Source organism: Bison bison, unplaced genomic scaffold (assembly GCF_000754665.1).
Source record: "Bison bison bison isolate TAMUID 2011002044 unplaced genomic scaffold, Bison_UMD1.0 scf7180017864259, whole genome shotgun sequence".
Classification (NCBI taxonomy): domain Eukaryota; kingdom Metazoa; phylum Chordata; class Mammalia; order Artiodactyla; family Bovidae; genus Bison; species Bison bison.
Window position 1 is genome coordinate 804,264 of NW_011494831.1, and position 25,796 is coordinate 830,059.

At 35.9% G+C, this 25,796-nt stretch overlaps 1 protein-coding gene across 1 annotated transcript in view; it reads left to right on the plus strand.

The window, feature by feature from the left end:
* The window catches only part of FAM98B (family with sequence similarity 98, member B), a 33,392-nt gene that overhangs the window by 6,807 nt on the left and 789 nt on the right, over positions 1-25,796 (plus strand). Inside the window, exons 2-8 of the mRNA XM_010847925.1 lie at positions 483-628; positions 1,734-1,868; positions 7,722-7,900; positions 11,233-11,313; positions 12,927-13,043; positions 23,312-23,479; positions 25,638-25,795. Of these exons, the coding sequence (XP_010846227.1) occupies positions 483-628; positions 1,734-1,868; positions 7,722-7,900; positions 11,233-11,313; positions 12,927-13,043; positions 23,312-23,479; positions 25,638-25,795 (984 nt within the window). The remainder of the gene's footprint in view (positions 1-482; positions 629-1,733; positions 1,869-7,721; positions 7,901-11,232; positions 11,314-12,926; positions 13,044-23,311; positions 23,480-25,637; position 25,796) is intronic.

The window sequence follows — 25,796 nt, forward strand, 5'->3', positions numbered from 1 at the left end:
AATGTTTAAAAGTATAAACTTATAAAAAATGGTTAAGAGTAAAATAATCTCATACGTCCTCTTTGGCTTTAAGTTTTTAAATTTAAAATTTGCATCCGTTCTCCTTTAATGGTTACTTTTTTCTTATTCCTGTAACTAATATAGTTATTACTCTGTTTGACTTTGTTATATGTAATATTTATCTTAAAATAGGTTGATAATTTTACTAAAAAACTTTAAAACAAAAAAATCAAATGTTAATTATGTAGAGCGGAAACAAGCAAACTATTTTTATAACAAACCAGATAGTAAAACTTTTAGGTTTTGCTGGCCATGCTTTCTCTGTCACAAATACAGGGAAACAGTCAGATACATGGATACATTTATTGTCTGTGTTCCAAGAATATTTTATTCACAAAGACAGGCAACAGACTTTGATTAAAAAGTATTACATGTATTAGGGTTTTGCTTATTGTTTTAATCTTTTATATTTTCTCTTTTAGGTATAAGGGACCACTGTTAGAAGAGCAAGCGCTTACAAAGGCAGCAGAGAGTGGACTGTCTTCACCTGAATTTTCAGAGCTCTGTGTTTGGTTAAGCTCTCAAATAAAATCACTGTGCAGCTTGGAAGAAAGTATCACTTCAGCTGGTATTGCCATTTAGTTTTGTTTTTCTGTTTACTAGTAAAATTATAGGTTATGATTTACAGTTTTATCTATAATGTGCTCACTGTACACAGAAAAGTCATTAATACAAAGAACTTCAGTATGTGATTTAAATATCTTTCAGTTTAATTTCATATTGATTAACCCAAAATTATTTCTTAAATTTATACAGAATTATAAATAATTATTGTTTATCTGCTGTCTTGAACTTAGTATTGAATTTGGTTATTATAAAGTTTAGCTTTTGAATACTTCTTTTTTGGAATTAAGATTTTTTTTTTTCCGCGTAAAGTATATGTAATCCCTAATTTAAGTTATATTACCAAACCTATAACTCAGGACATGGATTCACATAGGCATACATTTATAAAAAATTCCTCTGCTAGTTTACAAGTTTTGTTTAATTCATTACTATTGGTAGCTGGAATTCTTGTGGGTCTTTGATAGAAAATAAAAATGTGTTGGGCATTTGCTAGAAGATAAAAGTAGCATTCCCTTCTGATGCTATTCTTACTTTTCAAATTATTTTTTTTTTTCCTTGCCAAATCTAATAGAATTCACCTGAAGTAAAGTAAAATAAGCTGCATTCAGAGCTTATGACATAAGTTCCCGAGTAATTCGATTATGAAAGAAGGACAAGTGCTGAGGTTTAATTAGATGATTGCATTTATTATCTGAATCCATAGAAATACAATAGAAATGAATCATTTGCTCTGAAGCCAATTAATAATTATAGCCATAATAATGCTATAATATTTTGGTTACTACATAAAATATTTCCATTTTATCTGCTTTTATGGAAAGCCCTTTGGAAGATACTTATCAGAGATTTAAATATAAAAAGATTTATAATTTCATGATTAGATACTTATGTTCTTGAATTTAAGTGTCACTTTCTATGTGTAGAAATATGTTTTGATTACTTTAAACTAAGCTTAACTAATGTTATTTTTGGTCACACATTTAAGGATTTAATGTTGAAGTGAAAATTTAGAATTGATATAAAATTAAAATCAACTAGTAGATTTGATAGTATCAGATTATATGGTAAATATTTAGTAAATGTTTTATGCCTCTTCTTTTTTAAAGGGAGAGATGATCTAGAAAGCTTCCAGCTTGAAATAAGTGGCTTTTTAAAAGAAATGGCATGTCCATATTCTGTACTCATATCTGGAGATATTAAAGACCGCTTAAAAAAGAAGGATGATTGTTTGAAACTACTGTGTAAGTTATATTTCTTTGAACAGTTTAAATGCCTGTGTTTGATCTGGTTTGTGTTATTTTCCAGTCAAGATTTATGAACTATAATTAATGAAGCATAGACATTTTGTGTATTAGAAAGGTTTTAATATTTGGCTTAAAATGTGAAACTGACTCAGATATTTGTATAAATGTAGGGTAAATTCTACTGATGTACTCTCTAAGATTTCCATAACACTTAAAATTTATTTGGCCAGTATAGATTACCCTGTGTTTATGACTCGTACTTTAGCAGTTTTTCCTTCACCTAATTCATCCCTTGACATATATGACTAGTTGGCTAAAGTGGTGATCTCCAAAGTCCTGTTTAATGTTAAAACTCTCAGAAATTAGGCTGCTAAGCAAATTATTAGATGATAGGCACTTAGTGATAGTTCAGAAAATTTATTGATCACTTTTTATTGTATTAGAAACTGCTCTAAGCGTTAGGGATATATCAGTTTAAAAGAAAATTGTGCCCTTGTGCCACTTGAATTCTAGTGCATGTGGCCTGTTTTTCATCAGGGATGAATTTGGAGTACAGATTACCTATATCTAAACAATTACTACAAATAACAGATGCATTTGTTTATATTGAGTCCCTTAGATTTTTTTGAAATTTAGTTAGTTTAATTTCATGCTATTTTGAAAGTTCTACTAACAGTGATTCTCTTGAAAGAATTTTTCTAACATCTTCTATTATTGAAGATTTCTATTATTTTAGGTTGTACCGTTTATAAAAAGATGCACATGATCTATTCCTTTATGCTCTAGTGTTAAGATGTTAGTTTCATTAGAGCAGAAATCATGTTTATATATTTAGTGGTGATGATCAAAATCTCGACAGTTGAATTATCTTGTGCGTTGGGGAGAATAAAAATTGCTGCTGCTGCTAAGTTGCTTCAGTCATGTCCGACTCTGTGCAACCCCATAGACGGCAGCCCACCAGGCTCCCCCGTCCCTGGGATTCTCCAGACAAGAACACTGGAGTGGGTTGCCATTTCCTTCTCCAGTGCATGAAAGTGAAAAGTGAAAGTGAAGTCGCTCAGTCGTGTCCGACTCTTAGCGACCCCATGGACTGCAGCCTACCAGGCTCCTCCGTCCATGGGATTTTCCAGGCAAGAGCACTGGAGTGGGGTGCCATCGCCTTCTCTGATTATGTGCCCCCATTTCTTAACACTCTTTTCTTGTCTTCCTCCCATTCAGTCTGAGTCACTGATTTAATGAACCATTATTAATGGGAGGGCACAATAACCCATAAGTGTACTGGGACAAAAGGAAGCTAAGAAGCACTGGCCGTGAGGAACTTGCATACTCTTTATAATAGTCAATGAGAAATATGTAAATCATGTTTCCCTTTTTGCCTTTGCTTCTAAGAAGCTCAGCAATAATAGTATTGTAAGTTTCTGATCCAAGTAAAGTATAGAGGAACTATAAGAGAGGTTGGTATAGTTTTTTTTTTTTTTTCTGATTTATAAAAATACATGCTTGAGAGGTAGGGTGAAATGGAGAATTAGTGTAGGGAGAATTAGTGTAAATTAGTACAGAGTTTCAGTTAAGGAAAATGAGAAAGTTCTGGAGATGGATGGTGGTGATGGTTATACAGCTATGTGAATGTACTTAATGCCACTATATACTTAGTAAATTTCATGTTACTTGTTGGAAAGTTACATTCTCATCATAGGAATCTTACAAAGTAGATAAATATGTAAAAAAAAAAAAATTATTGTTTCACTCCCCAGAGAGAGTCATGAATAACTTTTCAGTGTATTTCCATTTCCTTCTTTTTCTTTTGTACACACGTTTAAGATTGAGATTTGTTACATGTGTAATTCTTGCTCTTCCTCTTTTTCATTTAACATATCTATTTTCCAATCACTTAGTATTTTTTGAAGAAATAATTTATGTTGGCTACATAGCTTTCTATACTATGGACATTTTTATTTAATAGATTTCAAATTTAGAGGTTTTTGGATTTTTATATTTTAATTACTTTGTTCATATTTTTGGTTGCTTTTACTTAGACAAAGGTTATGAACATTAAAAAAAAATTATATAGCCATATTTTGTTCCAGAAAGATTATAACCTTTTAGCAATCTTACCAGCATCTATTTCATCTTTTAGTTTTAATACCTTTAAAACATACTGCTTTAATAAGTGGCATGTTCTTAGAATTGTTGGCATTGTGTGTACCACTAAAAGGGCGAAATTCCTTACTATGTGAAGAGCTTTTATAAAGATAAAAATTCACTGGGAAAATATGTAAAGTACATAAGGCATGAAATGGCATCCTATAGAAAAAAGTTTTTAAAAAATTGCTTCTAAACATTTAAAGATGCACAAAGTTAGAGTTGCAAAAAAAAGAAAACATTTTTCACTTACTAGGCTAGCAAATACCAGGAAAAAAAAGTCGTAAGTAAGCATTCTCATATGCTACTTACAGGTATTGAAGTGTGTTGGGAGAATAATTGGGACCATCTTTTGGAAAGGCAAATTTTCAGTAACACAGGTAAAATTCACCTGTTTTTTAAATTGGCAGTTCAGAGACTACTAGTTCATACTGAGTGTACCAAGATATATGAAAAGAATGTTCATTATGGCATTGTTTATAGTTGTTAAATAGAAATAGTACATCTTCGAGTGATACCATGATCAGTTCAGTTCAGTAGCTCAGTCGTGTTCGACTCTGCAACTCCATGGACTGCAGTACACCAGGCTTCCCTGTCTGTCACCAACTCCCAGAGTTTACTCAGACTCATGTCTATCGAGTCAGTGATGCCATCCAACCAACTCATCCTCTGTCATCCCCTTCTCCTCCCGCCTTCAGTCTTTCCCAGCATCAGGGTCTTTTCAAATGAGTCAGCTCTTCGCATGAGGTGGCCAAAGTATTGAAGTTTCAGCTTTACCATCAGTCCTTCCAATGAACACCCAGGACTGATTTCCTTTAGGATGGACTGGTTGGATCTCCTTGCAGTCCAAGGGATTCTCAAGAGTCTTCTCCAACACCACAGTTCAAAAGCATCGATTCTGTGGCGCTCAGCTTTCTTTACTGTCCAACTTTCACATCCATACATGACTATTGGATAAACCATAGCCTTGACTAGATGGACCTTTGTTGGCAAAGTAATGTCTCTGCTTTTTAATATACTCAATGGCACCCCACTCCAGTGCTCTTGCCTGGAAAATCCCATGGACGGAGAAGCCTGGTAGGCTGCAGTCCATGGGGTCGCTAAGAGTCGGACACGACTGAGCGACTTCACTTTCACTTTTCACTTTCATGCACTGGAGAAGGAAATGGCAACCCACTCCAGTGTTCTTGTCTGGAGAATCCCAGGGACAGCAGAGCCTGGTGGGCTGCCGTCTGTGGGGTCGCACAGAATCGGACATGACTGAAGCAACTTAGGAGGAGGAGGAGGAGGAGGTTGGTCATTACTTTCCTTCCAAGGAGTAAGTGTCTTTTTTTATTTCACGGGTGCAGTCACCATCTAGAGTGATTTTGGAGCCCCTCAAAATAAAGTCTGCCACTGTTTCCCCATCTATTTCCCATGAAGTGATGGGAGCAGATGCCATAATCTTAGTTTTCTGAATGTTGAGCTTTAAGCCAACTTTTGCACTTTCCTCTTTCACTTTCATCAGGAGGCCCTTTAGTTCTTTTTCACTTTCTGCCATAAGGGTGGTGTCATGCCACCCTGATACCATAATAGAGCCTTTAGAATGAGAGTAGATAAAATGTGTAAATATGGAATGATCTCTAGAATATATTGGTAAAGAAATACACAGAAGATGTATACTCTTGTTTCTGTAATAGAAATAAAAGTGTATAGATGGTAGAAACATATACTAAATATACATATATGCCTAAAAAGATACCCAGAAACTAACATTGGTGATTGCTTTGGGGTGGGGAGTCTGAGAATCTGTATGGGAAGAAGAGTTATCACAGTAGTATTGTCCATCTGCGTGGATTAGCACTTTAAATACTAGACTAAACTCTTGTTTGTACTCTTATGTACAACATGTTTCTGTAGAACAAAGACAGACTTCATCTGTGGTTCCAAAATATAAATTTTTGAAGAACGGTGATCTGTTTTAATGAAGTTTTAAAATCAGAGGGACCTTGGCATAGTCGTCATAAGCAAAGTTTGATATGCATTGGTCTTAACTTTTTGTGGATTCCTTAGACTATTATGTGTAGATTACATGGAAAAACCTTAAATTAGTGGCTCTCAGTCCTGTCCGTGAGAATCACCTTGGGTCTCAAACCACAGATTCCCAAATTGTACTTCAGATGTTCTGGTTCAGAATGTCTAAGGGTGGAACCCTTGTACTTGTACTTTTAAACAGTTTCTCAGGTATCTTTTCCTGCTCAACTGAAGTTGAAACTATTGTATTAAATTTTGTGTGTATAAATTTAACTGAAATGAAAACAAATGAACCCCCAATATCTGCCTTTACTGTTCTGAAAGTTAATTTAAAAAAGACTAATGATTTAATTTTTTGCTTTCCAAAATGATGTGGTTTTTTTTTTTTTAATTGAAATATAGTTCATATAAATATTATGTTAGTTTCAGGTGTACCACATAGTGATTTGACCTTTGCATATGTTGTGAAATGGTCACTGTGGTAAGTCTAGTAACCATCTGTTTTCCATAAAAAGTTATTACAATATTATTGACTGTATGCTTTATATTTTATATTACATCCCTGAGGCTTATTTCTTTTCTAACTGGAGGTTTGTGCCTTTACCTGTTACACCCCCACCTCCACATGCTGCTCTCTGGCCATTTCTTTTTACTTCTCAGTATGTGAGAGTCTGTTAGCATTTTGTTTTATTTTTTCCATCTAAGATTTTTGAGTAATTTTTAGAAAGATGACTGTTGAAAAGATGAAATGGTGACTGAAAGGACTTGTGAACAGTCTGGAGTGGTCTATCCTAAAGGCAGTTTTACAGATTGCTCTATCTGCTTATAGATCACTTAAAGCTATACATTCTCCCTTGGCTTGAGCTCTGCGTATCAGAGAGAGAGTAATTTTTCAGCTTTATACATGCTTGAAGATTTTAATGTTCTTTTACTGATGGGGCCCTCATACTAGACTTTAGATTCTGTGAGTAGGCACTATTTTTTAAATTTCCTTCTGCCCTCTTTATTATTTCTTTGTGATAAGAATACTCAATGTAGGATTTACTGTCTTGGCAAATCTTTAAGTATACAACACAGTATTGTTAACTAAACTGTTACAATGAAACTGTTAACTGAATATAATACAGTATTATTTTGCTGTAAAGTAGATCTCTAGGACTTACTCATCTTATGTAACTAATATGTGTCAAATTTTGCTTATGAGGACTGTGCCAAGATCCCTCTGATTTTGAAACTTCAGTAAAATGGATTGCCCGTTGTTCAGAAATTTGTATTTAACAAATATCCTGTTTCTTCCCTAGATTGGTGACCACCATTCTACTTTCTGTGTTAGGAGTTTTAGATTCCCCATAAAGATGGAATCATTAGTATTTGTCTTTCTGCATCTGGCTTGTCTCACTTTGCATTTTCCAGGTTCATCCATGTTGTCACAAATGACTGGGTTCCTTTCTTTTTAAAGCTGGGTAATATTCCTTTGTATACACATTCCACATTGTCTTCATCCATTCAGCTGTTGAAGGACACTTAGGCTGTTTCCATATCTTGGCTATTATGAACAGTGCAGCAGTGAGTGTGGTAGTGAAGACCTCTTTGAGATCCTCACTTCAGCTCCTTTGCATGTGTACCCACAAGTGGGATTTTTAAAGCATTCTTGTGCATTTTAACATTATTTGTTTTTCCCTTTTTTTATTGTAGTATTTTTAAGTACAGAGCTTCAAGCTTTACAGATACTACAGAACAAGAAGTGTAAAAATTCTCAATTAGATAAAAATAGTGAAATTTATCAGGAAGTTCAAGCTATCTGCGATACCCTTGGGATTCCCAAGTCAACAACTTCTGACATTCCGCTTATGCTAAACCAAGTGGAATCAAAGGTATTGTATTTGTTTTATTTTTTATTTCCCCCAAATTCAATTAAATGCTAACATGTAAACTCTGGGAGATGGTGAGGGACAGGGACGCTGGCATGCTGCAGTCCATGGGGTTGCAAAGAGTCAGACATGGCTTGCCGACTGAACAACAACAGCAAATGTATTAAATTTTATTTATTTATTTTTGGCTGTGCTGGGTCTTCATTGCTGCGCAGGCTTTTCTTTGGTCTTGGAGAGCGGGGGTTATTCCCTAGTTGTGGCATGCAGCCTTATTGTGGTACACAGGCTTCTCATTGTGGTGGCCTCTTGTTGTGGAGCATGGGCTCTAGGGTGCATGGGCTCAATAGTTGCGTTGCGTGGGCTTAGTTGTTCCATGGTGTGTGGGATCTTTGTGGATCAGGGATCAAACCTGTGTCTCTTGCATTGACAGGGAAATTATTTACCTCTAAGCCACCAGGAAAGCTCCAGTACATGTATTAAGGATGGAAATACAGTTGACCCTTGAATACTGTGTGGGTTAGGGGTGCTGATCCTCTGTGGAGTCAGTAATTAACATACAACTTCACAGATGGCCTCTGTATCTTCAGTTGGTATTTGTAAATTCAACCACCTATAGATCGGATGGTACTGTAATTGTATTTAGTGAAAAAAAATTCATGTAGAGGCAGACCAGCATAATTCAAACCCATGTTGTTCAAGAATCAACTGTATTTCCTTTAAGTACAAGATATACATTCTAATTAGAGAGACAATTATCTTTGTGTAAAGCTAAATTTTTCACATAAAACGAGATAGTGTGCTTTTCGAAATAGTATGACTTTATTTGCCTATTACTAGTATTCATAAGGGAGAAGGCAGTGGCACCCTACTCCAGTACTCTTGCCTGGAAAATCCCGTGGATGGAGGACCCTGGTGGGCTGCAGTCCATGGGTTCTCAAGAGTCAGACACGACTGAGTGACTTCACTTTCACTTTTCACTTTTCTGCATTGGAGAAGGAAATGGCAACCCACTCCAGTATTCTTGCCTGGAGAATCCCAGGGATGGGGGAGCCTGGTAGTTTGCTGTCTGCGGAGTCGGAGGTGACTGAAGCAACTTAGCAGCAGCAGTATTCAGGAATCAGATCTTAATGAGGAAGTGCTAGGCTTTCTGAAAGTTTGCTGTTTGCCCTGATAGAAATCTCTTTGCAAAGTTAAGGGTCTGGTTTCTAACCAAGGTTGAATTACAGTATAATGAAAGAAGTAAGAGTTTTTCTTTAAAGGCAAACTAAATTTCTTTTTAATGGATGCTGTTAGTAAAATTTCAATGTGATTGTCTTTGGCAGTGAGCAAAGAAATCTGCAATATCTGATGGATAAGTGTTTAGGAAATGTTTGTTGTATAGTTAATAAATGAATGAGTACCTTGATGGAGTAATTAAGAACAACTAAGAACAACCAATTAACTAACAAGTAATTAACAACAACAAAATGATATCTCTAGCTTTTGAATTTTTTTTTTTCAATTATAAAACTATCCTCATTCCCAGTCAAGGCATAAATTAGAATACTGCCCCTGCAGACCAAATTCTAGCCTAATTTCTAGGTTTCATAGGAGTCCTCTAGGAGAATAATACAGGATTAATTTTTCAAGGAAAAGAAAATTTTCACCCTCAAGAATAGATACTAAAACTCTGTTTTTAGACTTGCTGTTTTAAACTATATTCTTGAATAAAGTACTCTTTTGTACTGATAATTTATGAGCTGAAAACAAGATTCGTCTTAATGAATGTAAGAGAATTTTAGTATCATTAAGATAAAAACACAGTATTAAAAAGTTTTGTTTTGTTTTTAGAACTAGCAAACCAAAAAATAAGTCTATGAATCCCAGCTCAAGAATATTGTTCTGTAGTTCATAAATTGCTCTTCAGAATTTGTCTCTCTGGATTAAGAATTATCTGGGGTTACCTAATACCTGGGGCTGTTTCAGATTGAGACAGATTTCTAGACTTTTCCTAATCTTCCAGTGCATCCACATACTGATCCAAAAGATACAATTGAAGTGCCATAAAGTATGCCTATTTAAGGTGTACAATTCAGTGGATTTTATTTACAGAGTACATCATCATCAAAATCTAATTTTAGACCATTTCCATCATTCTCAAAAGAAGCCATGTACCCAGCACTTAACAGCCACTTTGCATTACCACCACCAATTTCCAAGCTAATTTTTTGTTCATAATTTTTAATTCTTTTTGAAAAGAGATCCCCCAACATTAAGCTTCATACTCCTCAAATGTGACCTGTTCCTATTTTCTCTATTATATTATAAACTAAGCAACTGTATATATTTCATCCTGTTTGAAAGACTTCTGATATTGCTAAAGCAAAAACAAATGTCTAAATGTTGTTCACCAAAAATAAAAATGTTTCAGTTCAAATCAGTGGCTTTGCAAAAGTGATGAAATGTGCTCTATGGTGACTAATTGAGGGCTTACTCTTTCATTGTCTTGGTGAACAATGGAATGTGTACAAAATATTTAATTGAGTAAAACCAACATACTCAGGGCTTCCCTGGTGGCTCAGATGGTGAAGTATCTGCCTGCAGTGCAGGAGATCTGGGTTCGATCCATGGGTCAGGAAGATCCCCTGGAGAAGAGAACAGCAGCCCACTCCAGTATTCTTGCCTGGAGAATCCCATGGACAGAGGAGCCTGGTGGGCTGTAGGCCATGGGGTTGGAGAGAGTCGGACATAACTGAGTGACTAACACATGCAACCTACTCAGCAAAGGTTTTATTTATTTTTTGTCAGGATGTAAGAGTGTGCTGTCCTAAGAATGTGAATTTATTTCACACGAAACTTAGATTCTCATAATAAAGTCTTTTGGTAGTTACTTCAGTTGTCCATGTACGTTATTTCTTACTCTGGAAAAGGTGTGCTATGGCTTGGATTAATGTAACTTGCTTCCTTGAGGAAGATACTTTGCATTGTACTGAAAATCTTTCTTAGTATGTGAAGTGAAGTTGCTCAGTCGTGTCCAACTGTTTGCGACTCTGTGGACTGTAGCCCGCCAGGCTCCTCTGTCCATGGGATTCTCCAGGCAAGAATACTGGAGTGGGTTGCCATTTCCTCCTCCAGGGGATCTTCCCAACCCAGGGATTGAACCCGGGTCTCCTGCATTGCAGGCAGACACTTTATCCTCTGAGCCACAAGGGAAGCCCTTAGTATGTGAAGGTATGTTTTAATGATTTCTTGTTAACATTTTATTAATTCTCTGGCATTCACAACATTTTAAGCATGAATAAGATTGTTTTAAATTGGGGATATACATTTTCACAATCTTCTATGTTTAATTTTAGGTGAAAGATATTCTCTCAAAAGTCCAGAAAAATCATGTGGGAAAACCACTGCTGAAAATTGATTTAAATCTGGAACAGGCGGTAAGGCATCCCCCCCTTTTTCATTAGTTTTATGTAATTAGCTATATTAATATTAGCTTAATTTTATGAATGGACATCTAGATTTTTACATGCTTTTTAAAAAAATTTTACATATATGTTTTTGCTTTAAAAAAAATTCATTTATTTTCATTGGAGGCTAATTACAATATTGTGGTGGCTTTTGCGCTACATCGACATGAATCAGCCACAGGTGCACATGTGTTCTCCATCCTGAACCCCCTCCCCACTTCACTGCCCCCTCCATCCCTCTGGGTTGTCCCAGAACACCGGCTTTGAGTGCCCCGCTTCCTGCATCGAACCGGCATTGGTCATCTGTTTTACATATGGTAATACACATGTTTCAATGCTTTTCTCTCAAATCATCTTGCCCTCCCTTTCCCATATAGTCCAAAAGTCTGTTCTTTACATCTGTATCTCTTGCTGTCTTGTCAGTTCAGTTCCGTCACTCAGTCGTGTCGGACTCTTTGTGACCCCCATGGACTGCAGCACACCAGGCCTCCCTGACCATCACCAACTCCTAGAGCCTACCCAAGCTCATGTCCATCGAGTCAGTGATGCCATCCAACCATTCTCATCCTCTGTCGTCCCCTTCTCCTGCTGCCCTCAATCTTTCCCAGCATCAGGGTCTCTTCAAATGAGTCAGCTCTTCGCATGAGGTGGCCAAAGTATTGGAGTTTCAGCTTCAACATTAGTCCTTCCAGTGAACATCCAGGACTGATCTCCCTTAGGATAAACTGGTTGGATCTCCTTGCAGTCCAAGGGACTCTCAAGAGTCTTCTCCAACACCACAGTTCAAAAGCATCAATTCTTGGCACTCAGCTTTCTTTATAGTCCAACTCTCACATCCATACATAACTACTGGAAAAACTACAGCTTTGACTAGATGGACCTTTGTTCGCAAAGTAATGTCTCTGCTTTTTAATATGCAGTCCAGGTTGGTCATAACTTTCCTTCCAAGGAGTAAGCGACTTTTAATTTCATGGCTGTAGTCACCATCTAGAGTGATTTTTGAGCCCCCAAAAATAAAGTCAGCCACTGTTTCTCCATCTATTTGCCGTGAAGTGATGGAGTTGGATGCCATGATCTTAGTGCCATCTTGTAGATTTTTTATACTGGAGAATTAAAATGGATTGATATTCTAGAACAGTAGGTCCTAATGTTTCTTCATTCAGATTATTAATTAAAAGAAAATTGACCAAAAGTATTTACAGTGCCCAATATGTTAACATAGTGGTAATTTGAAAAGTATAGTAGCTCAGTGTCAATAAGATGGGAAGTTATTATTTTCTATCCTTACTGGTTCAGACTACTTTGCAAATAGACCTTTCACTTAAATTAATATATTTGATTGAAGATCAGGTAAACTAACAGCTGTTGAGTTTAATTTGCATGTTTGATATCTGTTGAATATCATGAATGTTCTATCAAATATCTTTATTATTTAAACAATTTACTGTTAGGTCTTATGGGATCAAAATGACCATCAAGTACCATCTTTTTGAATTAGTAGGAAACATTGACCACAATTTTCAAAATTCTTTTCTGTGCATAATGAGTCTAAAGGTTATGATTTTTGTTTCCAATTTCTTTAGGAAAAACTGGAAAGAATCAACGATGCTCTTTCATGTGAATATGAGTGCCGCCGGCGGATGTTGATGAAGCGATTAGATGTAACAGTGCAGTCCTTTGGATGGTCTGATAGAGCAAAGGTTAGGCTGTTTTCCCACTCGTGTCCTGTAGGTGGTACTCTGTGACAGCTCTTCAGCCTCTCTCGTCTGTTATGTAATGATGCCGCATTTGCACTTTATTGCTCTATCTGAAGCTCCTGCCTAGACCAACTGCTGGTCTTAAATAATCCTGGTCTCTGTTCATAGATATGCTAATTTCTGACCGTATCTTTCACATTTATTTAAAACTCAGTTGTTATGATTTATGCAAGGATACGAGGAAGTCTGGTGTGCTGTAGTCCATGGGATTGCAAAGAATTGGACACGACTGAGCCACTGAATTGAACTGATACATAAAAGAAGGCATCATATGTGGTAGTGAGATAGGTATAATGAGCAACTGGTCAATTAGGCAGCACTGATGTCTGAACAAATCTTAAAGGTGTCTTAAGGCTGTGAACTGTGTGCCAATTGAAAAGGGTTGCAGGGTGGGAGCATTCCCAAGTGTGAATCTCTTCAGATAGTTTTCTGGAGAGCTATCGTCCATCATTCCGTTTTTATGCCTTTAATCTGTACCCAGGCTTTATCTGGGATCATCCACCCCACCCTGCATTACAGTCTGGAATCACTCCAGACAGTAAGCTGGGACAAATAGAGGAAAACATTTGCTTCTCCTGTTAGAGGGATCATTGTCCTATGCTTCTGGATATCCAGTGTCTGAAAACCACTGGTTCATGTGGATTGTCCAGTTTTATAGTTGTTTCAAGTGATAGGGTAAATCTGTGCCTGTTATTTTGATACTATTATTATATTCTTTGGGTAAGTGGGTGGTTCTTCTGCCCCGTATTGTATCAGCTGAGGTCACTTACGCAGCTTCATTCAGTGGGTACCTGGGCTGGGGTGGGTTGAAACATCTAAGATGGTTGTCTTGCATGTCTGGGTTCTGCTGTTAGCAAGGGGTCCCTCACTTGTCATCTGTGCTCTTAGGTGGTCTTTCTCCATGTGGTGCCGTGTATTGGTTTCCTGTGGTTGCTGTAACAAACTACCACAAATTTAGTGATTTAAACAATACACATGTATTCTCTTACAGATCTCGACATCAGAAGTCCTAAAATGAAGGTATTGGCAGGGTTGCAAGTCCTCCCAGACACTGCAGGGCAGAATCTATTTCCTTGCATTTCCTACTTTCCAGATACCACCTGTGTACCTGAGCTCTGGACCTGATTCTCCATCTTCAAAATTAATAGTGTGGGATCTTCAGTCTTTCTGTTTCTGCTTCCATTGTCATACTCCTTCTCCTGTGTCTCACTTATCGAGATCCTTGTGATTACACTGGGCTCACCCAGATAATTGATCTCAAGATCCTAACTTAACTTGCATTTGTATCTGCAAGGCAGCATATTCACAGGTTTCAGGGAGGATGGAGACATCTCTGGGGAGCCATTCTATTTACCAGATGTTTTATCTTCCTTTTAATGGATTTTATTTTTTTCCTGCATTGTATTTCTTTACCATATGCTGCTGCTGCTTTTTTCTTCCTTTCCTTTTTTTTTGTTTTTAAAAATCAGGTATTCTGATGAGTCCTTTTTTTCTGTATTCTTTCATCCTAATGGCTTGTATCCTCCTATTGCAATTTGGGCCACTTGCATGCCTATCCTTGGCTACTCCACTATTTCCTAGATCCCATGGTCTTCTCTTTCATTGTTTTTTCCCTCAACCTGCTACAGTAAATGCACAAATAACTTCCTAACAAAGGACACATAGCAGTGATTTTTCTGAATCCTTACATTATGAAAATATGTTTATTCTGCTGCCACATTTGATTGATAGTTTAGGTAAATATAAAATTCTAGGTGGAAAGCATTTTCCCTAAGAATATTGAAGGCGTTACTTCATTGTTCTCTAGCATGTAGTGCTGCAGTTGAGAAACCGATGCCGTTCTCCATTCTTTTGGATGAGCTTTTATTTTTCTCTGAGAGCTTTTAGACTCTATTCTTAGAGTTCTGAAATTTCACAGCATATGTCAGTCAGGGTCTTTTTAAACTCATTGTGCTAAACATTAGGTGGGCCTTTCAATTTATAAACTCAACTTTTATATTTCTTTTATATTTTCTCTTTCTGAAACGCTTATTCCGATATTAGACTTTCTGAGTAGATCCTCATAAGTTGCTTTATTTTTTTTCTCATTTTCTCTTTTCCTTTTTGATTCTCTTTCTTAGAATTTTCCTCAATTTTATTTTGTGCTTGTCATTAAATTTTTGTTTCTGCCATTTTTTCCTTTCTGGGAATTTTTTTTTCTTCTTGAGTTTTCCTTTCCTGTGTTTTTTTTTTTTTTTTTTTTTTTTTTTTTTTCTTGTTTTATTTTTATGACTGTGCTATCTTCTTAAATGGGGATGAAGACAATTTTTTATAAAAAGTTTTTTGTTTTGTTTTTTTCCCTTCATTATTTCCTGTCTCTTTCAGGGCAATTTTTGATTTGTTTTTCTTGGTCTTGGTCTTATGGAGGCTTTCTTCAAATGGATTATGGTCTTTCGTTGTCCATATTTAAGAGAAGACACTGAAAAACTGTTTGGGAACTAGTCATTGATCAGGATTGTTGATGTCAGGTTTTGGATTTGGCTACTGTGAACTGGAATTCTAATGCTCACTTGTAGAAGTGTGACTGCTCATTTTTTTAAAGAAGGGAAGCCTCGTATTTTCTGTACATTATTCTCATTTGGCCAGGGGAGGAGTGGCAGCATGGCACCAGTGGTTGGAAGAATAGATTATTCCACAAATAGACTGAGTTAACCCCTATTTTTGGCTCCTGATCTCCTTTTCTGAGATGTTGGTTCTCTTCTTACCTGTATCCCTCTTTCTAGTCTCTTTATTGTAGTATATGTGTATTTTTTTTTAATAATTTAGTATGTGTAATCTGACTCATTTACCTAGAAATATTCCCTTATATATATACATAGTTTCCTTCCAAACACCTAGCAGACAGATACAAAAAAAAATTAAAGAGTGATTAGAACAGGATAAATTTTTTTTAGCATAGTAATAGAATAGCTGTAAGGGAGAGTTGAGGACTGTCTTATGTGTATTTTCTTTCAATAAATATTTATTTAGCACCTCACATGTTGCACACATTACAATGTACCTGGTTCTGGATGAGCATCTCATTACCTTGTATGATTAGATGTAGAACATTTTTAGAATATTTCACTGTCTGTAATATCTAATTGGCTTCTCAGAAGGTTAAAACCTGTTTCTCTTCTGCATGTGTACCAGGATAAATTTTAGACGTGTGTCCATGTGTTTGGAGTAACCATTGTATGCAAGAAACCTAGATGCTCCGAGAGGTCTGAGTTACCAAAGAAGTAGATGACATGATTGCTGACTTAAAGAAAGGAAATAGAGTTTAGATGTATGAAAAGTATGAGTTTTACTGACCCCTGGAAGCTTAACAGAGGTTGTATACATATTGGGTATCCAGTTTAATCTGCTAGAATTTTAATGAGAAAAGGAATTTAGGAATATAAAGAATACTGTGAAAGGTAGTGCATTAAAAGTATCTTAACATACTAAATTGGAGGATATTTTCAGTGTTGTCCTTAAGCTTATAGAAGAATCCAAAACAAATGAGTTTTGACGTGCTCTTTGAACATTCAGAGTGGCACAGACTTATGATAATGTATACTCTTGACTAGCCTTAAACTTAGAGACTTTGAGAAAATACTTTTAGGCAGTACCTTGATATTTTTATCTTGGTGTTTTTCATCATGTTTTAGGACAAGGAGATTATGTTTTCATTTTTCTTTATTCTGGAAGATTTTTTAAATGTTTTTTTCTTAGATTATGATCAAATTTTGACCTTTCATGTCATCCTTTTCAGTTGTACATACGCATTTATACCCTGAGTTTCTTTGTTAAAATTTAATGTTAATGTTAAAATTGTTAAATTTAATGTATCTTTATATTATTCTCCCTATTTCATGTGTCTGATATTGTTGAATGATTGATCAACAGTTGTTCTATAGCATTTAAAATCTTTCCACATTTTATCATATGGATATACTCTATTGATTTTGAGGTTTCCGTTAATTTTGTCTTCTTAGAGCCTGTAATGAAGTCCTTGACAACTACATTTTTGTTCATGTACATGATATATTCCTACAAATGGAATTTCTTGATCAAAGAATATGCATTTTAAAAATGCTCTTCATACACCCTGTATAGAGTTGCCCTTCAAGAAGATTATGCACATTTATTTGTATGGTTAATCTGATTTCTCTATGTTGCTAGTATTGAAATAAAAGTATAATTTTATAGTTCGATTTTTTTTTTTTTTTTTTTACTGAATATAGTATGATCATTGTCCCATATCTCTAAAAGTTCTATTTCAATATCCTTTTTATATTAATTTTTAATTGAGATATAATTCACCATCTTAAAGTATATAATTTAGTGGGTTTTAGTATACTCTCTGAATTATGTAACCATGATCTGATTCTAGAACATTTCCCTCAACCCCAACAGAAATATTCCTTTCAGTGGTCATTCACAGTACCCTCACCTTCCTTTCAGTTCAGTTGCTCAGTTGTGTCCGACTCTTTGCGACCCCATGGATCTCAGCACGCCAGGCTGCCCTGTCCATCACCAACTCCTGGAGTTCACTCAGACTCACGTCCATCAAGTCAGTGATGCCATCCAGCCATCTCATCCTCTGTCGTCCCCTTCTCCTCCTGCCCCCAATCCCTCCCAGCATCAGAGTCTTTTCCAGTGAGTCAGCTCTTCGTACGAGGTGGCCAAAGTACTGGAGTTTCAGCTTTAGCATCAGTCCTTCCAAAGAAACCTTCCTTTACTATAATCTAGTTTGTCTCTCTTTGGATTTGCCTGTTCTGTGTATGTCATATATATAAGGAATTATACAATGTGTGGCTTTTATGTCTGACTTCTTAGCATAATGCTGTCAAGTTTCATTCATGTTTCCCCACATAACTGCACAATCAGCCTTTTGTGTCTGCAGATGTGAAACCTGTGGATTCCTAAATGGAAATTCACTGTGTCAAAGGTTATGACTCTTAATGCTCTTGATTCACATGGCCAGATTGTTTTTTAGAAATTTTGTATGAATTTAAACTCGTACAAATAAGGTCAATGCCATTTTGCTCTAACTTTAGCCCCTTTAATATTTAGAATATTGTCAATTTTATGGCTAACTTGATGGTTAAAAATTACTAAATTGTTTTCGTTTATTTGTCTTGTTAGTAAAGTTGAACTTTTTTTCATAAGCTTATTAGTCATTTAAATTTCCTATTTTTTTGAAATTTCTATTTGTGTCTTATATTTTTTTCCCCTGAGGCCTTCCGGTTTTCCTTCTGATTGAGCTTTTTATATATTAAGGAAGTTAGCTAGTTGCTTTATTTGTTGAAAATATTTTCCCCAGTTGTTATGTCTTTTGATGTGCAGAAATTGTAGTCTTTATAACATAGTTAAGTTTTTCAGTTTTAAAACTTTAAAAAAATGAACTCTTTTTAAAAATTTTTACTTTTTTAAATTGGAGTACAGTTGATTTACAATGTTGTGTTTCTGTTGTACAGCAAAGTAAGACCATTATACATATGCCTACATCCAGTCTTCTTTAGATTCTGTTCCCATGTAGATCATTATAGAGTACTGGAGAGAGTTCCCTGTGTTATATGTAGGTTCTTACTAGTTGTCTGTTTTATGTACAGTAGTATGTATATGTCAGTCCCAGTCTTCCAATGTATTCCTCCCTCCCTTCGTCCTTAATAACCCTAAGTTTGTTTTCTACATCTGTGACTCTATTTCTGTTTTGTAAATAGGTTCATTTGTATGATTTTTTTAGATTTCGCGTATAAGCAGTATCATATGATATTTGTCTTTCTCTGTCTGACTTAACCTCACTTAGTATGATAATCTTTAGGTCCATCCATGTTGCTGCAAATGATACTAGTTTGTTCTTTTCTATGGCTGGGTAATAGTCCATTGTATATATACACCATACCTTCTTTATCCATTCCTTTGTTAATATACATTTAGGTTGCTTCCATGTCCTGGCTATTGCAAATAGTGTTGCAGTGAACATTGGGGTGCATGTGTCCTTTTGAATTACGGTTTTCCAGACATATGCCCTGAAGTGGGATTGTGGGATCATGTGGTAGCTCTACTTTTAGTTTTTTTTAAGGAATCGCCATACTGTTCTCCGTAAAGAAAGTGAAAGTCACTCACTCATGTCTGACTTTTTGCTACCCCATGGCCTGTATAGTCCATGGAATTCTCTAGACCAGAATACTACCCATAGTAATGTTATATTAATTTATATTCCCACCAACATTGAAGAGGGTTCCCTTTTTTCCACACCCTCTTCAGCATTTATTGTTTGTAGACTTTCTGATGATGGCCATTCTCCCAGCGTGAGGTGATAGCTCATTGTAGTTTTGATTTGCATTTGTCTAGTAGTTAGTGATGTTGATCATCTTTTCATGTGCTTTTTAGCCATTTTTATGTCATCTTTAAAGAAATGTCTCTTTAGATCTTCTGGCCATTTTTTTTTTCACGTTGAGCTACATGAGCTGTTTGTATATTTTGGAGATTAATCACTTGTTCACATTGTTTGCAAATATTTTCTCCTATTGTGTGGGTTTTCTTTTAGTTTTGTTGATGATTTCCTTTGCTGTGCAAGCACTTTTATTTGTCATTTGTTAATTTTTATTTTCATTACACTTGCTAAGTCACTTCAGTCGTGTCCAACTCTGTGCGACCCCATAGACGGCAGCCCACCAGGCTCCTTCATCCCTGGGATTCTCCAGACAAGAACACTGGAGTGGGTTGCCATTTCCTTCTCCAGTGCATCAAAGTGACAAGTGAAAGTGAAGTCGCTCAGTCGTGTTCGACTGTTAGCGACCCCATGGACTGCAGCCTACCAGGCTCCTCCACCCATGTGATTTTCCAGGCAAGAGTACTGGAGTGGGGTGCCATTGCCCTCATTACACTTGGTGGTGGAACAAAAAAAATCTTGCTGTGATTTATATCATAGTGCTCTGCCTGTGTTTTCCTTTAAGAGTTTTACAGTATCCAGTCTTACATTTAGGTCTTCAATTCATTTGGGTTTATTTTTGTGTATGGTGTTAAAGAATGTTTTAATTTTATTCTTGTACACATAGCAGTCCAGTTTTCCCAGCACCACTTCTTGAAGAGACTGTCTTTTCTCCATTGTATATTCTTGCCTTCTTTATCATAGATTAGATGACTATAAGTGCTTTCTATCCTTTTGATTTATATACCCTACTATTTAGCATTGTAGTATAATCTGAAGTCAGGGAGCCTGATTCCTCCAGCTCTGTTTTTCTTTCTCAAGATTGCCTTGACTTTTTGAGGTCTTTTGTGTCTCCATACAAATTGTAGGTTTTCTAATTCTGTGAAAAATGATATTAGTAATTTGTTAGGGATTGCATTGAATCTGTAGATTACTTTGGGTAGTATAGTCATTTTGAATATTGATTGTTCCGATCTGAGAACATGGTATATATCTTTCCATCTGTTTGTGTCATCTTTGATTTCTTTAATCAGTATCTTACAGTTTTCCGAGTTCAGGTATTTTATGCTTTTTGTGCTCAGTCGTGTCTGACTCTCTATGACCCATGGACTGTAGCCCACAAGGCTCTTCTGTCCATGGGATTCTCCCAGCAAGGATACTGGAGTGGGTTGCCATTTCTTCCTCTAGGGGATCTTGCCAACTCAGAGATTGAACCTGCACCTCTTATGTCTCCTGCATTGGCAGGCAGATTCTTTACCACTAGCACCACCTGGGAAGCTCTTAGGCATTTTCATGTGATGGTAAATGAGATTGTTTCCCTAATTTCTTTTTCTAGTCTTTCATTGTTAATGGATAGGAATGCAAGAGATTTCTGTGTTTTAATTGTATATTCTGCAGTTTTGCCAAATTCTTTAAGCTCTAGTAGTTTTCTGGTTGCAGCTTTAGGATTTTCTATGTATAGTATTGTGTCATCTTCAAACGTGACAGTTTTACTTCTTTTCCAATTTGGATTCCTTTTATTTCTTTTTCTTCTCTAATTGCCATGAGTAGGACTTCCAAAACTATGTTGAATAAAAGTGGTGAGAGTGAACATCCTTGTCTTGTTCCTGATCTTAGAGGAAATGCTTACAATTTTTCACCATTGAGAATGATTTTGCTGTGGGTTTGTCATGTATGGCCTTTATTAAGTTGAGGTATGTTCCCTCTGTGTCCACATTCTGGAGAGTTTTATCTGAAATTGGTGTTGAATTTTGTCAAAAGCTTTTTCTGCATCTGTTAAGATAATCATATGGTTTTATTCTTCAGTTTGTTAACGTGATATATCAAATTGATTGATTTTACCTATGTTGAAGAGTCCTTGCATCCCTGGGATAAATCCCACTCAATCATGGTGTCTGATTGTTTTAATGTGTTGTTGGATTTGGTTTGCTAGTATTTTTTTGAGGATTTTTGCATCCATGTTCATCAGTGATATTATCCTGTAATTTTCTTTTTTTATATCTTTGGTTTTGGCATCAAGGTGTGGCCTCATAGAATGAACTTGGGAGTGTTCCTTCCTCTGCCAAGTTTTTGAAATAGTTTGAGAAGGATAGGTGTTAACTCTTCACTACATGCTTGATAGAATTCACCAGTGAAGCTGTCTGGTCCTGGACTTTTGTTAGACGTTTTTATATTACTGATTCAATTTACAAATTCTGATGACTTGTTCATATTTTCTGTTTCTTTCTGGTTCAGTTTTGGAAGGTTGTGTCTTTCTAAGAATTTGTCCTTTTCTCTAGGTTGTCCATTGTATTGGCATATAGTTGCTCTAGTTAAACAATGAACGTTTGTTATTTTTGGAATCCCTTGTTATAGGTTATGCATTATTGTTATTATTTTACAAATAGACAATAGTTCATTCCAGCACCATTTAAAAAAATGTTTTCTCATTGATCCTTTTTTATGTTTTAATATTCTTTATTTTTTAGAGCAGTTTTAGGTTCATAGCAATATTGAACAGAGGGTTCTGAGATTTCCATTTGGCCCTTGCTTTCACATATACTTAGCCCCATCATCAACATCCACCACCAGTGTAGTAAATTTTTGCAGTTGATGAACCTACATTGATACATCATCATTATCCAAAGTCTGTAGCTTACATTAGGTTTCACTCTTGGTGCTGTACATTCTGTGGGTTTGAGAAAATATGCAAAGAGGTATATCCACCATTATAGTATCATACAGAGTATTCTCACTGCCCTAAAAATCTTCTCTTCTTTGCCTATTCTTCCCTCCCTCCCCACAACCTTAGCAACCCATTGATATTTTTTTATTATCTCTCTAGTTTTGCTTTTTTCAGAATTTCATATGGTTGGAATCATACAGATTATTATTTTCAGATTAGCTTCTTTCATTTAATAATAGGCATTTAAGTTTCCTCCATGTCTTTTGTCTCACTGATCTTTGCTGCTTCGTCTTGTATTCATAAATTTTGAGGCCGGGAATCTTAACTGCCCCTTTTGTTTCATCAGTTCATTCCCTCCCCTCAACAAGTTCCATTTAATTAGAGTGAGGTAGGATAGCGTACCTGTACAACCAGTCTAAAAGGATGTTTTGAGGATTAAAGAAATGATATTAAATGAAGAATATCATAGCACTTTTAACAAGTAGTCAGTGAATGTAAGTTGTTAAGGCAGTGATGAATAATTTCATATTACCTGTTAATAGATGATAAAACTCTTTCCAAAATTCTTTTAGTCATTTCATACATATTTCATTTCTGAGTTAACTGTAGATATCCCTTACCTCCCTGCTCCACTAAAAATACATCCCAAGAGGACTGCGGTAAATGTATAAATTAATTGCAAGGAAAACTGATAATACTCAATGTCCCCATTCAGAAACATGGTATTTCTCACCATTTATTCAAGCTCTCCTTTTGTTTTTGTAGATTTACTAATGTTTTCTTCTTAAAGTTTCTGTATGTGTGTTTTCAGTAAAGCTATTTTTAGGTATTTTGCTCTTTGGTAATAGGAGTGGAATCTTTTTTGTGTTACTTTTAAAATGAGTTGTTATGGGTAGTTACATGGTCTTTTAGCATTTCTTGGTCTCTTTTTTTCCCCCTTCATTCTACTAACAGATTATCAGATATTTGAATGTTTTGCTGTTTTTTTCTTTGCTTGTGTTTTATCTTTTTTTTTTTTTTTTTATCTCTGAAGATCATGATTGCCATTGCTCTTTCACTGAAATGTTCTTTGGTTCCTTTTTCCCCCTGACTTTTGTCATTTAGTTAAAAACAGATGACATAGCAAGAATTTACCAACCTAAGCGTTATGCTTTGTCACCCAAGACGACAATAACCTTGGCACATTTACTTGCTGCCCGTGAAGATCTGTCCAAGATCATCAGGACAAGTAGTGGATCCAGCCGGGAGAAGACAGCATGTGCCATTAATAAGGTTGGTTTTTCTTTTAAATACAGTGGAGAAAGAATTTATAATATCCTTGATTGATGTTTTTACAGATTTTAATCCATTTTTCATCCCAGTGAACTCTTAGAAAAGAGAATCAGTTTAGGCTTACTAATGTTTTCTATGTGCATGTTTATTTGAATTTCTGTATTCATAAATCACAGTTTTATCTGAATTAGAGGAATTAAGAATTATTTTTATCAGTATCATTAGCCAGAATTATTTGCCTTCTTTCCAATAATCTTACCATTTTTTGTCAGTAAAAAATCTGTAGGAGTCATTTTGTATACTCACACATACTCGTGAAATCCGTGGTTTAGAGGAAAGCGTATGTGCTTTAGAGTCATACAGGTTTGGGTTCACATCCGAGCTCTACTATTTACTTAGAGAAATCACTTCTGCAATTTAGAAATTGCAAAATCTCTTGAATGTTCCATTTCCTGATTCAGAGTATGGGTCCATTTCTCTGACAGTGGTTTTAAATCAACTCAGACTGTCTGAATTTTTTACACTACAACAGTGGCAGCAACAGTAAGATAATTTAGAATGTTTATATCAGCTTGTCTAGCATATACTCTTCAGTTAGAGCACTCTATGACAAACTTTACTATAAAACAGCCGAAAGAAGTACGGGACTTGGGTAATTTTACAATATCACTTCTCAGTGCAGTGAGAAAGGTGTCCTGTATCAGGAGATGGTTGTATACAGTCAGTTTGCTAATTATCGTTAAGTTAGGCACCAGTGTTTGGGCCTTCCTGCTTCCATTTTAGATCAGCCTCCTCTATTCTGAGGAGAAGGCAATGGCAACCCACTCCAGTGTTCCTGCCTGGAGAATCCCAAGGACGGGGGAGCCTGGTGGGCTGCCGTCTATGGGGTCGCACAGAGTCGAACACGACTGAAGTGACTTAGCAGCCTCTATTCTGAAAGTGTTCTGTTTTTAAATATGTTACTTTATATCTTGCATCAAGGTCTTTCTGGATCAAGAGTTCTCTTAAGTGATATTGCCTGTCTCTTTTCTGAGTTTGTAATTGATAGTCTAATTATTTGAGGGCAGTCTTACTATCAGATCTTGGAACAGCGTCCCTGTATATCTACCGACATTGAATGTTTGGTGGAGACAGCATTGAGGACACCAACCAAGAAAAGCTGGTTTTGGATTTGGTGATTAGGACAGTATTACCAACTTTATAGTGTACTTTGAAGAATATATGTGTACTTTGAAGCTTGTCCAACAGTGAGGAATTTGTACTTTTTTGTCTTCATTTATGATACAAAGTAGTAAAACATGATTTTGATTAGAGGATCAGGAAAGTAGAACACAAATGATAGGTCATTTTGGCTGAGGCACATTTGGTTTATCTTTACTGAAAGACACTAGCAGGAAATGATTTGCTTCCTATTGGTCTCTGTTCATGGACATATAAAATAGTTCCTTTCTACAGAAGTTTGGGTACTTGAAGCAAACTCTTCCTTAGTTTATCCTGTGAAATATTATGAAGCATGGTTAAGGAAGTGTATTAAGTCTTTATTTTTTTTTATAATATAGTAACTAGTATCATTGAAAGTTAGCGTAAGTTTCTCATAAAAAAAGGAATAGTTCATGAAAAATCCTTATAGCTCTGTGCAGTTGATAACCTTCATCTCTGCCCGTATTACACCCATGTGTTATCATATGTACTTCATACTTTGTTGAAATAAAATGTGCTTAGAAATAGTCTTTTATGACATAGTCTGTTACCAAACCAGTGGCAATAGAAAGTCCAGAGTTGTGTAAGTGAATATGGATAGGAGTTAAGTTGTATAGGGTATGAAGTTTACGTACATTGTAAATGTTTTGCTAAAAAGTTTTCTTAGTGTGATGGGTACTACATTTGTTATAAAATTTACTAAAAAGGTTTAAGCAAGTTCTTAAGTTTCATATTCTCCCACACTGTTTAAAATAACAGCACATTGTGAGGAATTTGTCACACATCACTTTTATATTTTCAATATTAATTCATATTGCCATGTCTGGTACTTTCATGTCCTAAAATATTTGGCTTCTGTTTCTTTATTAGAACAATAACTTCAATATTGCTTGCATCCTTTAAGTAAGTTTTAACTTTTATAATATTGGAAACTGAAAGAAAGTATTTCTTTATACAGGTGCTGATGGGAAGGGTGCCTGACAGGGGAGGACGGCCGAATGAAATTGAACCACCACCCCCTGAGATGCCGCCTTGGCAAAAGAGACAGGAAGGCAGTGGAAGGGGTGGTTGGGGTGGTGGAGGTGGCAGAGGAGGTGGTGGGAGTGGGAGAGGTGGT